The sequence below is a fragment of the Sparus aurata genome, chromosome 12 (assembly GCF_900880675.1).
Source record: "Sparus aurata chromosome 12, fSpaAur1.1, whole genome shotgun sequence".
Taxonomy (NCBI): Eukaryota; Metazoa; Chordata; class Actinopteri; order Spariformes; family Sparidae; genus Sparus; species Sparus aurata.
In genome coordinates, this window is record NC_044198.1 from 22,937,869 (window position 1) to 22,952,225 (window position 14,357).

A 14,357-nucleotide genomic window follows, 5' to 3' on the forward strand; every position below is an offset into this window, starting at 1 on the left:
TCACAGCAAAAGCTCGGATTTATGAAATAGTTTTTCGCCCCTCCTGGATTCATGTTTGTTTTTGGTTTTTTTCATATCAATATCCTCCTTCCAAAACTGACGCTTGTGATTGGCTCTCTCTGGTCATGTGCCATTCGACTCAACCGACAAACCGCACGGCGGCAGTCAGACTCAGCAGCAACAGTGTCGGCGGCGCACAAGATGTTCCTGTGCTGGAAACACAGAAAATACTTAATACAGACAGAAGCTAGGCTTCCCTGTATTACAAAGGTGGCTCTCTGTTAACCCGGCTAGATCACCATGGTAACTTATGCTTAGCTCATAACCTGGTCCCGACCAGGTTATGTTCAGAGTTTAATCATAAAATCGGCTCTAAAAGCGCCGCTGTTTCACTATTTAACTCATTTACAGCTGGCGTCACCTTTCCTTTGAAAGTCCAGTGGAGCTGGATCAGAACGGAGCATTTGTACGGAGGGAGAGATCGCGCTGACCCGCTGCTGTTTACTTTCTCTCTGAGCGTCTCTACAGATGTTCAGCTGAGGGGATACGCTGCTCAGCTGATGATCCGACTCGCGTCAGGAGGTCATTTATTAGGCTGTAGCCTGTTTACTTTATATACAGTCAGTCACCACTGAAAGAAGTTGTGCGCTCGCAGCAGGACAGATAATTTAACTTAATGTGGCCATGAATAAATGAATAGTTTCGCCTGTTATGTGTTGCCCAAACGCAGTAAATCTTGAGTAGGTCTTCTCTGTTTTCTCACATTTAAAAAGGTCTTTGTACAGAGACAACATGAGATTTGCTTGTAGCTACAGCACCTAAAAAACCCACTGTAACCTATTTTCATATGCACACCCAGCCTCGCTTTCAATAAAACACACACTGGCATTTTATAATTGCAATCAGTGAAATATATGAAAACAATCTAAAACACAGTTTAAAACAGTTGTTGTTGCTCTAAAGCTTCATATTTAAAAGCAGCTCAGTGTAGAGCTGTCAGAAATTAAAATCAGCCTCCTCTTGTCATATTTGCAGCAACACTGTTGCTTCAGGCTGTGATCAGGCTTTTTTGTATCGCTCATACTCTCTCCATTAAAACAACCTGCTCCTCTTGGCTGAAATCAGCCCGTTGTCGCTCCATTTAGTGAGGAAGTGAGCCTCCTTCAGTACAGGCCGAAGGTCAGACTCATAATATATGGTTCAACCTTTGAACTGAAAGGTTTATCACACTATAGGTCTTAAAATGTGAAAATTCTAAATTAAGAAAAGTAATCAAAATGTAATCAAATGTAATTAGTTACATTACTTTGAGAAAGTAATTGAAATAGTTACACTACTATTACATTTTCAACAGGGTAACTTGTAATTGTAACCAATTACATTTCCAAAGTAATCTTCCCAACACTGTATATTATACAATCTATACAATCATGTTGGTGCAGATGGGTTCTTGAAACAACAACAAAAAACGCTTCACTTCGGTCAGTAACGCGGATTGTAACCGGTTACATGACACAACTATAGTATATTGTTACTGAAATATTATCAGTAATGCGTTATATTACTCCGTTACCTCTAAAATAAATATATTGTAATTGCTGTGTAATGTTACCCCCAAACAAAGGTTGTAATCAAATGCTTGCTTGACAACACAAGTACAGAGTTAGAGTTCAGAGTTGACTCTCAAATTCTCTAAAATCCACTAAAGCTAATCCATAGCTTCAGTGTTGTCAGACAAAAGACAATGGGCTCTGACATTTCATTTTAACAGGTACATTATGTCTTCTTTGATTGGGCCACAGCCGCTTCTAGCCCCACCCTAGCACCACCCATGGTGCTAAAACCTGCTGAATGATGTGTGGGATTGGCAGCAAGGTGAAATAGAGGTAGTTGTCTCATGCGACTGGAATCTATAATAATGGAATGCAGCTTTAATATGGGAAGGGCCCCTCGCTTTAAATGGCACTAAATTTGTTTGTCATGCATCGCTGGGAACGGCCCTGTGTCCACTTTATAGCTGTAGTTATGGTAATATACGACCGACAGACAAACATATAACATACCTTTAAAGGTGTCAGTCGCATTTCCTTCAGCCCGTCCTGGTCGGTCTACGCTTCATTTTTGGCTAATATTTTACTTTCTACCACAAATATTGCATAACTTTAGTTACCTGCAGGTTGTATGTTACACTAGAGACAAAGATGTATCTTATAAAATCAGTGTTTTTTATTGGCAATTGGATTAAAAAAAACAAAAAACAAAAAAAAAAACATACCAATTCCAATCATTTGACAACTGCTGGATATCATTTTCAGATGATACCACATTGCATCTGTGTTTTGTCTGTGATCAATGGTCGTGGTAGTTGCCAGTTTGTGGGAGAAAATTTAAGAATGGTGAGTTTTACAGTACGTACCCTGCATATTGTACTGCCCTAATGTTAGCTACCAATAAGTAAATGTAATATTAGATACTTTCAATTATTAAGTTTTGTTCAAGTAATATTCACAATTTGACCTGAATAGAGGTCACAGATATACTGAGGGACATGTATTGCTGTGCTCTTTCTTCACCACTATATGCTGAACTCAGCTGAGACAGAAGTGAAAGGATTCCTTGCCACAGTTTTCGTCACATAAGTTTGCAGACAACAACCGCTTAGCAGCAATAACCACACTTTCACCAATCCATCTTTCTTCCAATAGCTATGCATGGTTTCTGCATTCAAACTGTTGCAACTTTAACACAATGGACGCTACATCCCTTTCTGTGTTTTGACAGGTTTGGCGCCACACCCCATGAATTCTTGATACACAAAGACTGGGAGGCAGTCGCAGACAGATGTCATGGGCCAATGAAAACACGCTACTGTCTCCAAGAGTTATTTCTGCTGAAAGCAGGCACAATCATCACTCAACAAAAAGCCTCTGTGGAATTCACTCTCTGTTGATATGGTGACACCTCACCCTTTTTCATAACCACAATATTTGCTGCAAGCAGGGTTACATGATTCTGTCAGTTTCCAACCTAGTTTTTTGATCATTTGGGATGCTTGTTTGCCATTAGGGCAATATCCCCAATGAGAAGTTGGGTTCCATCTCAATAAAATAGCCCATCCTTTCCGCGACGTGGACATGCAACACGTTCGCTATAAATAGATTCTGAATAAACAGTGACGCTGCTCTGTGCAGCGGTGGGGGCATGGCGTCACTCTCTGGTTTCCTGGCTCTGCAGGGCTCACACTGCAGGACGTTATACAATCCTTACAGATCTTAGAACCTTATCGTATCACACGCACAAGGAAATGACATTTTTTTCTCTCTAATTTTAAACATGTCATGTCATGTGATCTCATGGGGAAATAGACGTAAACAAAATGGTGATTAGCGTGGTGCAGCAACTTGCTTTAGTAAGACATTGCTGCGAGAATAAAGAAAAGCAGCAGGTTGAATGAGTCTGGACGAGTAGGAAGACAAGGTCAACAGGTTTTATATAGAACAGCAAGAGCTTGAGGGGAGATTTTTTCTGTCAACAGTATAATGCTACCACAGGTAACTTTATCTTCAAGGGCTAGAATGCTTACCATCGCCATGCCTCTTTCGTTGGTTGTTTCTTCTTTGTAAGTATGGATACATGTTCCTCAGAAACCCACAAAATAAAGTGTGGTGTTCCCCAAGGGTCAATTTTAGGTCCAACTCTTTTTAATCTTTACATGCTTCCCCTTGGGGACGTCATCAGGAGGCACGGCATCAGCTTTCATAGTTATGCTGACGATACGCAACTGTACATCGCCGTGTCTCCTGATGACACAGGGCCTATTGATGTCCTTTTTAACTGCATTTTAGATATCAAGACATGGATGGCAGGGAATTTCCTACAGCTCAACCAGGACAAAACAGAGATTTTACTCATTGGTCCTGAGGGCCAGAAAGAGAAACTTTTACCAAAGTTAAAGAATTTTAAACTATCACAATCTGTAAAAAATCTGGGTGTGATTTTTGACTCTGAGCTCAGTTTTATTCCACACATCAAAAATATAACAAAAATAGGTTTTTACCATCTTAAGAACATAGCCAGAGTCCGCCCGTTTCTCTCTCAGGCCAGCACGGAGGTGCTGATGCATGCTTTTATCTCTTGTCGTTTAGACTACTGTAATGCCCTGCTCTCTGGCCTTCCCAAAAAGAGCATTTCGAATCTACAATTATTACAAAACTCAGCTGCACGAGTGCTGACAAGGACCAGAGGGCGGGAGCACATAACACCAGTTTTAAAGTCGCTGCATTGGCTCCCCGTGCGTTTCAGGATTGATTTTAAAGTTCTTCTACTAGTTTTTAAGTGTCTTAACGGTCTTGGGCCTTCTTACCTATCTGATTTGCTTTTACCTTATCGGCCGCCGCGGACCCTGAGGTCCTCCGGCACCGGCCTTTTAACCATACCACAGGTAAGTTCAAAAAAGCACGGGGAGGCGGCTTTCAGTTGTTATGGGCCCCGACTGTGGAACAGCCTGCCGGAGAGCCTCAGGGTCGCGGAGACTGCTGAGGTTTTTAAAAAGAGGCTTAAGACCCATCTTTTTAACCAGGCTTTTAATTGAAATCTTAACTCTTTTTGATTTCTTTTAGACAGTGCTAATCAGAGCACTTTTTATCCTTTTTTACTGTTTTAATCTCTGTGTTTTAGCCTTCATGCTTTTATTTTTTATGGCCTCTCATGTCTTATGCTCTTATGCTTTTATGTTCTAGTCCATGTTTTTAGCCTCTGTGCTTTTATGCTTTTATGTTTTAGTCCCTCATGTTTTTAGCCTCTGTGCTTTTATGCTTTTATGTTTTAGTCCCTCATGTTTTTAGCCTCCATATTTTAACCCTTTACTGTTTTAGGCAACAGTTTTTAATCTCCAGTGTTTCCTCAGGGGGCCTGCCAGATTGGGAGTTGTCTCTGGTCTGGCCGCGGGGGGTGCTGTCCCGTGGACAGTTCCGGCCCGGGCGACTAGAGGGCTCTGCACCTTGGTGCGGAGCCTCCTGTCTGCCCGGGTTGGGGTGGTCTCTGTGGCGGTGCTCCCTGCGACCTTGGACTGGGATCTCTCCCAGTGTGGTTGGCCCCCCAAAGGTAGCTTCCTCTAGCCTCCTCTGTACCTCAGGTCTCGCTGCCCGGCCGTGTCTCTGTAGTGACAGCTAGTGTTTGTGTAGGTGTGAGTGTGTGTGTGTGTGTGTGTCTGTGTGTCAGCGTGGCTGTGTGTGTATGTGTGAATGTGTGAATGTGTGTATGAACGTATACATATTTGTGTATGTCTCTGTGCATGACTGTGGGGGTGGGAGGGTTGGGTTCTTTTAACTTTCTTCTCCTGATTTTATTTGATGTTTCTCTTTTTCTGTACATCTCTGTAAGGCACTTTGCGATACTTTTCTGTATGAAAAGCGCCATATAAATAAAGGTTGATTTGATTTGATTTGATTCCAACTCAGAATGTATTCATTGAGATTTTTAACCCTAAATATCAACATGTTTGATTGGGGGGGCCCCCAATGAGTCTGGACTGGATCTTTAAACCCCTAACATTACGAGATAACCTGTACCGAACGCTGGTTCTGATCAAGGACCCAGAGCTGATTGTCAGTCAGAACCAGTATCAAATCAGCCCAAAACTCCTGTAGTGTGAGCCCAGCTTTACAAGTCTTTCCCTGCAGCTCATTGACTGCAGTTCACTCATACAAACGTTATACACGTTCACTAAAACATTCATAAACACAAATTCTTCCTTACTTACCTGGATTCAATGAGCACAATTAGACACCCTACAGGAACACCAACTGCAATTTTATTTGAGCTTCCCTGAACTGGCAGAACTTCAACAGAAGACTCAAAAACTGCAGACCGCTGCGTGACAGTTGAGCAGGTTGCTCAAGTTTGCGGTTCTGATTGAGCTTATCTGTCACCACGAATTACACCATGCACCATTTAATCATGATTGACAAAAGCTTCGGAAATGCGTCCTGTTGCTCAGCATTGCGTGGAGTCCATTGATAGATGGATTTAAAGGTAAACAGTTGGGCCAAAATAAGGCCCCCTGGTAGAATGTCTCCCAGCCACTCAATTAGACAGCCATCAAAATTACAACAACAGTATAACCTTTTATTGCTGCAGCATTCCAAACACTTGGCTCCTCCTCTCAGAGAGTGGCATGATTGACAGTGAAACAACACGCAAGACTGTTTACATGATAATGCAATATCATATTGCACAGTAAGTAACAGTAAGTACCTTCTTTTTTCTGTTAATCCCACACAAGCGCCAAATGATGAAATCATTGAATGATGAAATGATGAATAGCAACTCTTGAATCTTATGGCCTCTCTTCTGTCTCTGGTGATCATAAACCCCCAGAAATATTCCAACTGGACTTGTTTGAAAAGATACTTGCTTTTTCTTGGATATCATGAACACAGACTTCCACTGGTTAGCTTATTATTCTGCCAATATGTGTCGAGGGCTCCAATAAACCGTTTTTCAACACATGCCCCAGAGCAGGTCAAACTGGTCCGACGGTGGAGTGCTCAGCAGGAAGACGTTGGAGAGAACACCCCCTCAGTCAGTTGCCCACATTGTCACACAGATACTAGCGACAGGTGTGTGACTGACTCGTTGCGACATTGTTAACCGGCTGCACTGATTTCTACCTCTCACTTCACAACACTGGCACAAGTCTTACACAAGCCTGTGCGCCGCTCGCCCCGGGATCTTCACGGCAATGAGATAATACCATCAACACTTATTCTCTAAATGGAAACACAGGTGAGGAACAACAGAGTTTATTTGATGATGATTTTTATATTATTATTTATTTATGTATTTATTTTATAATCTATTATTTTATTCAATTAAACCAAAAGTACTCCCTTTTGTTTTATTTTGAAAAGCATTATTGTATTTCAATAAATGTATTCATGTATTTTAAAAGCTTGAATCCAATTATAGTAACATGATGCCAGTAAATGATATTAAATGATAAATACTTGATAAGTTATTAAGTATTCATACCTGACACTCGAACAATTAGCTTTGATTTTTAATAAAAATAGATTTTTAAACAGATGCTAGTTTTCTGACATGTTTGTCTAAGTGATGACGATGGAAACTGGGGGATGAAAGAGTGCATTGATGCTGTTTCTTGGGTGTCATATCAATGGTATATTGTCTGTATGTACGAGATGGAGGGCTGACTCCACTGAGGGCAAGTACAAACAAGTGATATGTGGTCACAAGTGTTAAACAAGCATTAGTCAAGGTGATGTGAACTCTAACAGTGAGGCATTGTCACCGCAGTATCTCAGGTTTTACTGGTGTGTTTGGTCAACACGCTTGGTCGACACATTGCAAATTGAAACGTCGTCTCCTCTGTCGATTGTGTTCCCAGGCACACATGGATATGGCACTCGTAGAGATCCAGGAGGAGAGAACCAAAAGGCCGATAGAGGAGATGAAAGAAGAAGAGAAAGAGTTCCTTAAAGATCTCTACGTGTTCATGAAGAAGAGAGATACGCCCATAGAGCGGATCCCAAATCTGGGCTTCAAACAAAGTACATATAATTATCATTATTTCATTACATTTTGTGTAAGCAAGCTGTTTTATGCATCAAAGCAGACCTTTGTTGTTTCAAATATGTTTGTGGTGCTATTATAAGGTATAATGAATATTATCTATCCACCTACTAATATATAACAGCATAAATTCATATAGTTTCTTTAATCACAGTCATCCTAATAAACTGTAACTCAATTATTTTGTTACACTTTCCTCTTATTTCCATTATTAATAAATAGCACATTTATAGTTAATTAAACTTTTTGTCAATAGTTATTTCACTGTTAACAAATGATGAAATGCTTTAACCCTTTATTAAGCAACTTTAAAGAGTTTATAAACTTAAGTTTCTCAAGTTTTAGAAAGTCATCTAAAAAATGTTTAAAGATGAACTTATGAACAGTATTTGTTAACAAAAGTATAAAGTATTGTAAACGCCAGCTGCAACGTCACAATTAAAACACATAGCTTATGAATGAATGTCATTGTTCTTTAGAAAGCGTCTGCATAAATGTCAAATATTTACAACTCAGAAAATAATTTTCAGTTCTTCTTATATATTATATTTGGGTGTCAGACAGCAACAAAACATTTTTTTTGAAGACTTCCTAAAACCACCATTTTCTGATTTACAGAACAATCTGTAAATCATTTAATTGGACAATTTCTACAGCTGTACATTATAATATTAAAGTGTATTTGAAAAAGCATATTTTCTCTATTTTTCAGTTGACCTATTTGTGATGTACAAGACAGTCCAAGACTTGGGAGGCTACCACCAGGTGACTAAATATTTCCAATTCGCCATATTTGTCATTATAAATTGTAATGACTGACTTCAAACTCTTCTTATAATGATAATAGCCAATCTTGAAAAGGGGAATTGCATTGCAAAACTTACTTAGGCTATAAATGGTAATGCATGTGGCATTGGCTCTGAATTGCTGTGATACAAACAAACAAGGTGAAATTAAATTAAATTAAATGCAATATGCTGCTCTCTTCCAGGTGACTGCTCAGCAGCTGTGGAAGCAAGTATACAACATGCTCGGAGGAAACCCTCGCAGCACGAGCGCAGCCACCTGCACCCGCAGACACTACGAGAAGTGAGTTAAACAATGCGCGTGCATTTCTCAGGTGGAGTTGAGGCTGTGTTCCCATTATGATCTTATCTGATTGATGTGTTGTTCCTGCAGGCTGCTTCTGCCGTATGAATGCCACGTGAAAGGCATATCATTGAACAATTTGCCTCTTCATCAGCCGAAGCATCTCCACTTTGCCAACTTCAGCAAAGAAAACGATGACGGCCAGAGGCCAGCCAAACGCCAGCTGTTATCATTACCTCTGCCCCAGGTTGGTGTTATTTTAAGACATAAGATAAGGAAGACACAGCATAGATCCTTAACTGCTGAACACTTCTTTTGTTTGACGAGGCACAGGCAAAAATACAAACTCAGACTTGTGTGATCACGATTCAATACAAATAGTCATTCCTACTCATTACTTCACTACATCCTGACGTGGCTCATTGTGTTATAAATACATATCAAATGCGATGATACTGATCCGTGAATACAATTATCTAAGATTTGTTCTTATGATTAATCTGGTTCTGGTGCTACAAAAACTAGTTTAAGATCCTGATTAGCCTGTATTCCCACTTTATAGTTTATTGAACAAAATATTCTTTTCTTGTTTTGTTGTTGAGTCAAATGAATAGATGGATACCAGGTAAATCATCAGGTAAATATGTAGCTAAAGCAAACAGCTGGTTAGCTTAACATAGCATAAAGACATAACAGTGTTTGAAAGTTCACTATTTGAATAATAACAATTAATTGTTTGATCTGTAGAGGAAATGTGAATTGTGAAAAAGACAATTCACTTTCCCGGAGTCTCCACTGGCTGCGATTACCCCTCTTAAAACAAATGAAAGAGTTTCTATATTTGTATTAATAGGACAAAATGTAACTTGTTAAGCAGTGAACTGGAGAGCAGGTTGTGGACACAGCCAGGCTTTCAAAAGACAATAATTCCAGTATTGTTAAACCTGGGTGCTATATATTTACAAGTGTTGATGTGTAAATGATTCATTCTTTTAAAAAAGTTTTGAAATAGGTCTATAATACCGGAATTTGCACTTAACATCGTCAGTCTTTATGCTCAGATAAGCTAAGCTGCTGATTGTCACTTCATATTTAGTGTACAGACGTGAGAGTGGTATCAAGTGTCTCATCTAACTCTTGGCAAGAAGACAAATAAGAATATTCCCTGAAATGTCATCTGTTCTTTCAACCTCTGACGGAACTCTTTTCTTTCCAACAGCACCTTCAAACCCCGCAGTCAGACCAAAATGGGAGTACCTTTCCGATGCCGCTCCAATACGCTCACTACTATCACCCTGGCCACATAGTTCTGCCTCCCCAGCTCCCTGTCACCTCCACAATGCTGACACCGCAGGGCTCCCCTGCCCCCCAGTTTTCTCTCAATCCACCCTGTCCGAACCCAGAGATTGTCAACGAGCCCCTGGAACACCTGCGCTTCCTGGCAGAGCGGTACAAGACCTCATCCGGCTTGGCTGAGCCTCTGAACCTGAGCGTCAAAGCATCAAGACAGGAAGCCAAAAGCAACCCCGCCTCATCGTTCTCCCCGCCGTCGTCCAGCAAGAACCCAAAGTTTCTGAACAAACCCTCCCCTCTGTACACTCCTCGTTGCCCACCGGTGGTGAGGAATGAAAGACGTGAGACGCCAGATGTTGAGGCGGGTTCAGGAGATACACCAAGTGCAAATCCAGGGAAGCCCAGGGAGGCGTACGTCATTGAAGTCAAAGCGATCACAGCTTCAAGGAGCCCTGCGTATGACTCTGCTCTGAAACGTAGAGCAGATGAAGGCGCCCAGTGTTTCAGCTCTCCAAGCATAGACCTTACAGTGGAGCAACCAGATGAAAGAGAGGGGTCCAGTCCAGAAGCAAGGGGGCTCAATCTCAGTCAGATACTGCCCAGCATCCCTCGAGGGAATGGTGGCGAGATGGAAATTGAGTTGCCGCTGTCTGTGTTTCAGAACTGGCTCAGGCTGTGCAAGTCCTCAGCCATGGTGCCGGGAGGTAAGCAGCTACCAACTCTTCCTATTCTGGAGGAACACTCTGGACAAACGAATTGCTCCAACACAGATGCCCCCCCAACCAACCTGCCATTTCAGGTGAGTCCTCAAAACTGGAGCTCAGACGCCCAGGATCTAAGAACTAGGCCAAGGAATTTGCCAAGCCCCACAACAACCACCCAAACAACCGGTAATCACCACAACCACATGGGCCAGAATCCTTTTGCCAGCTACAAGTTGCTGCCTACAGGTGGGATTCTGAAAAACGCAGAGAGCCGAGATGTCTTCCCGTTGAATCGGCATGGCGTCTTTAATCCATACACCTCCAAACCCACAAGTTGCTGGGATTCATACGAGAAAGACACCCGTGCTCCCCCTATCCAAGTGAACGTTGCCTCTCATCCCCTCGCAGTTCTGCAAAACTTTGCAGCCGCTAAATCCTACAATGACGACCTCATTCAGGGAGATAAAGATAGGTCAGAGAGGGTTCCCTCGACTGTACTAATGATGAACTCCGGCTCCACTCCTCTGCTGCACCTCACCAATGAGGAGGTGATGAAGCTGAAGAAAATCATCTCGAGCTCGATGTGAAGATCGGATCGGAAACTGACACTCCAACACCATATTAAAGCTGTATACCATGCTTTATCATATGCTGTATCTTACTGAAGTTTGTAGAGATTAAAGGCTACTACAAGGAACTTTCACTATTGTTGATTCTGGCGGCCCCTGGGGACAGAGGATGTGTTTTAGTGGCCTACCACCAGACTACAGAGCAGCTTCTTTCCTCAACTGTTCAATTGAACCTCAGCAGTCCGCCATGAAAACACATTTTAAATTGTATGACTTATCCAACTCAAATAAGTCTAATCTATAGCCAAACCTCTTGCCTTGTTTGCTAATGTAAAAATGATCAGTATTAAAATTAGACTGCTTCATAACCAGTTAAAGGTTCCTTGTGGTACGTTTTAATATATTTAAAGTCATAATTTGAACATGTAATAATCTATCATATCAGTAGCAAAGATTGATTTAACGAGAATGTGTTGTTTACTTTTTTAAAGCCCTTTCTGTACAGTAATGTTATACATAATAAATGTAATACATTTGATCTAATTATGATGTAAATATGAATAAACTCAAATAAGCGAAATGTAAGTCTGATGACTCATTTGTTGATCGGGTGATCCCGTTCGACGCAGGGTTGCCAAACATGAGGTCAGGTATTCAGAAGACTGGTTTGCCATCAGGTGAATCTTGGACTCTCTTTGCTAAAACCCTCTAGAGAGGAAATTCACCCTTGAGACTGACCACATGGGCGGCTGCAGAATTTGAGAGACAGTAATAATGGGATAACACGATGGTGTCGCTCTTACATTCTTAGCCTTCCACAGAAAAAGGAAGGAAAACTGCACAGCTGATTACCTGTCCATGACACCACAGAGACTATACCTAAATGCCACATAGGTTGGTTGATTGATTTCAATTAACTGGGGATTTTGGGGAAGAGTGTAGCTTGGGCCATGATGGTCGGGAAGAGCTAAGACCCTGCAGTCAGGGGCTTTGAACCATTCGTACTTACATTTACAGTTAGTTACAGTCAGCTGCACCTTGCACTCGACTGGTGACCATGGTAAAGCCCATGTCCCCTTTCTGCCTCCACTGGACCAGATCTTACACCGTCTGCACTTCACAAATCCCAACTTTTTCATGAATCCATTCCAACAACGAATTCATTTTTGATCGATCCTATCATAACAACCATTACTGTGTTTTTATGCACTTCTTAGGAATGAAAAACTAGGGTGTGCGAGGGTAGTGGCCTTAAACTACACTTGAGGATGAGGTGTGGTAATTATTGTCCCAACATTTGCATAACTGTATGCTGTGCACAACCCCGCAATTCATTTAAATGAACAGTTGAATCAGAAGAGGCTGCGTCAACTGCAGTCATAAGCTTTGTTTTTATCTGTTTGTCATACCAGTAGGCTTGCGGGGTGACCTTCAGAGTCTACTATTATGTTATTGTTATTGCTATATCATTAAATGTGGAATTTTTAGGTGTGACAACAACAATGACACAAGACCGACACTCCCATCAGTGTAACTTAAGGCATTGATAATTGTGTACAAATTGTTATTTGTGTCACAAAGGTCCAAAGAGAACTATCGTCGTTCTTTGTCCAAAGGATGTAATCAATTGAATAGGGCTGAATAGGGCTAAACCATTAATAGAGTCAGACATATTTCCTGGGTTGGTTTTGTTCACTTGATTTACCTGTTCCGTTCGCGTGCTTTACCACATAAAATGCATCACTGATGTTGCAAAAAGCTAGAAAAAATACAGCGATAGTGGTGATTGTGAGGAATCCAGTATGAACATGTCTAAGGAAGTATTTTCCTGTCGCTTCTCGGCAGGTTATTGCCTAACTCAGAGGCCTCTTCGTGTCTGTGTGTGTAGTACGTTTTTTACTTTTCGTTACCACAAACATGATAACACTGTTTTTTTTTTTTTGAGCTCCCATGTCACTAAAGCATTGTAGTTCGACAAGTCTCTGAGAAAGAGTTTACGTCAGTGCATACCTTCATTTATGTCTACCTCCAGGGCTTTAACAATATGATGCTTGCAGGATGGTAATACTGGCTTGCAAAGCTGGAATAGTCAGACAGTGACACTCAGCTGGAATTCATGCTGTTAAAACTATGAGGCCGGAGCACAAAGGCAGTCTTCACTATCATCGGATACCTGAACTTCTGGCTCGGTAAGCTGAGCCGTACTGTCTGAACATCTCTGTTCTCTACACACGGAAAATGACACAATAAAATATTTCGAAAGGGTTTTTGGTGCTAAAAACTTAAAGTGTAGCATATTGAAATTGATTTCATTCATTTGATGTACGTCATTATTCTACACACTCACATGTGTGAAACTACAGCCATGAACAAATAACAATCAAAATAGTTAGCAATTTGTTTGCGGGGTATCAACTAATTGACAACATGATTTGTGTGCAAAAAACTGTATAAAGTAACTAAAATTGTCAACCACATGTACTGTAGTAAAAAGTACAATATTTCCCACTATAAGGTGAAATGAAAAAGAGGCATGACTAGAAAAAAAACTGGAGTAAAGTACAAGTTCAGAAGAATTTGCACTTATAAGGTCAAGTTTGTTGGAAGGTTGTGAACCAGAAGATTGTGTTTTTATCCCACTGTTTGGTTTTAGAGAGCATTGTTAGGCATGGGATTGAAAAAACACTGAGTCAAAATATGAATAGTATGCACAGAGGCTGACATTTGCACATTCTCTATGCCGAATATGAGCTCTTGCCCTCTGGCAGAAGATATAGAACACCCCAGTGTGTACTTGCATCTTGAGGTGGCAGGCAGTGTGCAATGGCACGTGTTCTTATCAACACTGGTTGTGTGGGTATGTCCAGCATGTGTAATATGTGCAACATCTGTAGTGTGTGCAATTTGTGTTGGCATGTGCTGCTTATGTTTTATTGCTGTCATCTCCGCTGTGGAGGGCGTTACAGTGTATGTGCATTGTATTTGAGTCAAAGCCATACCTATGGGGACAATAGAGTTAATCATATTGTATTGTATCCTGTTATCCTGTTATATGTTTTTCTTTACCTCAGAATGATGGTTTTTATATCTAAAAAGGAATTGGCTCCTC

At 41.1% G+C, this 14,357-nt stretch overlaps 1 protein-coding gene across 1 annotated transcript; it reads left to right on the top strand.

Moving 5' to 3' along the window:
- Positions 1-6,632: 6,632 nt before the first annotated feature.
- arid6 (AT-rich interaction domain 6) lies at positions 6,633-11,830 on the top strand. Its single transcript, XM_030434874.1, has 6 exons — positions 6,633-6,786; positions 7,409-7,571; positions 8,306-8,358; positions 8,585-8,682; positions 8,773-8,929; positions 9,902-11,830. The coding sequence occupies exons 1-6, from the start codon at positions 6,775-6,777 to the stop codon at positions 11,264-11,266; spliced, it is 1,848 nt and encodes a 615-aa protein (XP_030290734.1). The 5' UTR covers positions 6,633-6,774; the 3' UTR covers positions 11,267-11,830.
- The last annotated feature ends 2,527 nt before the right edge of the window (positions 11,831-14,357 follow it).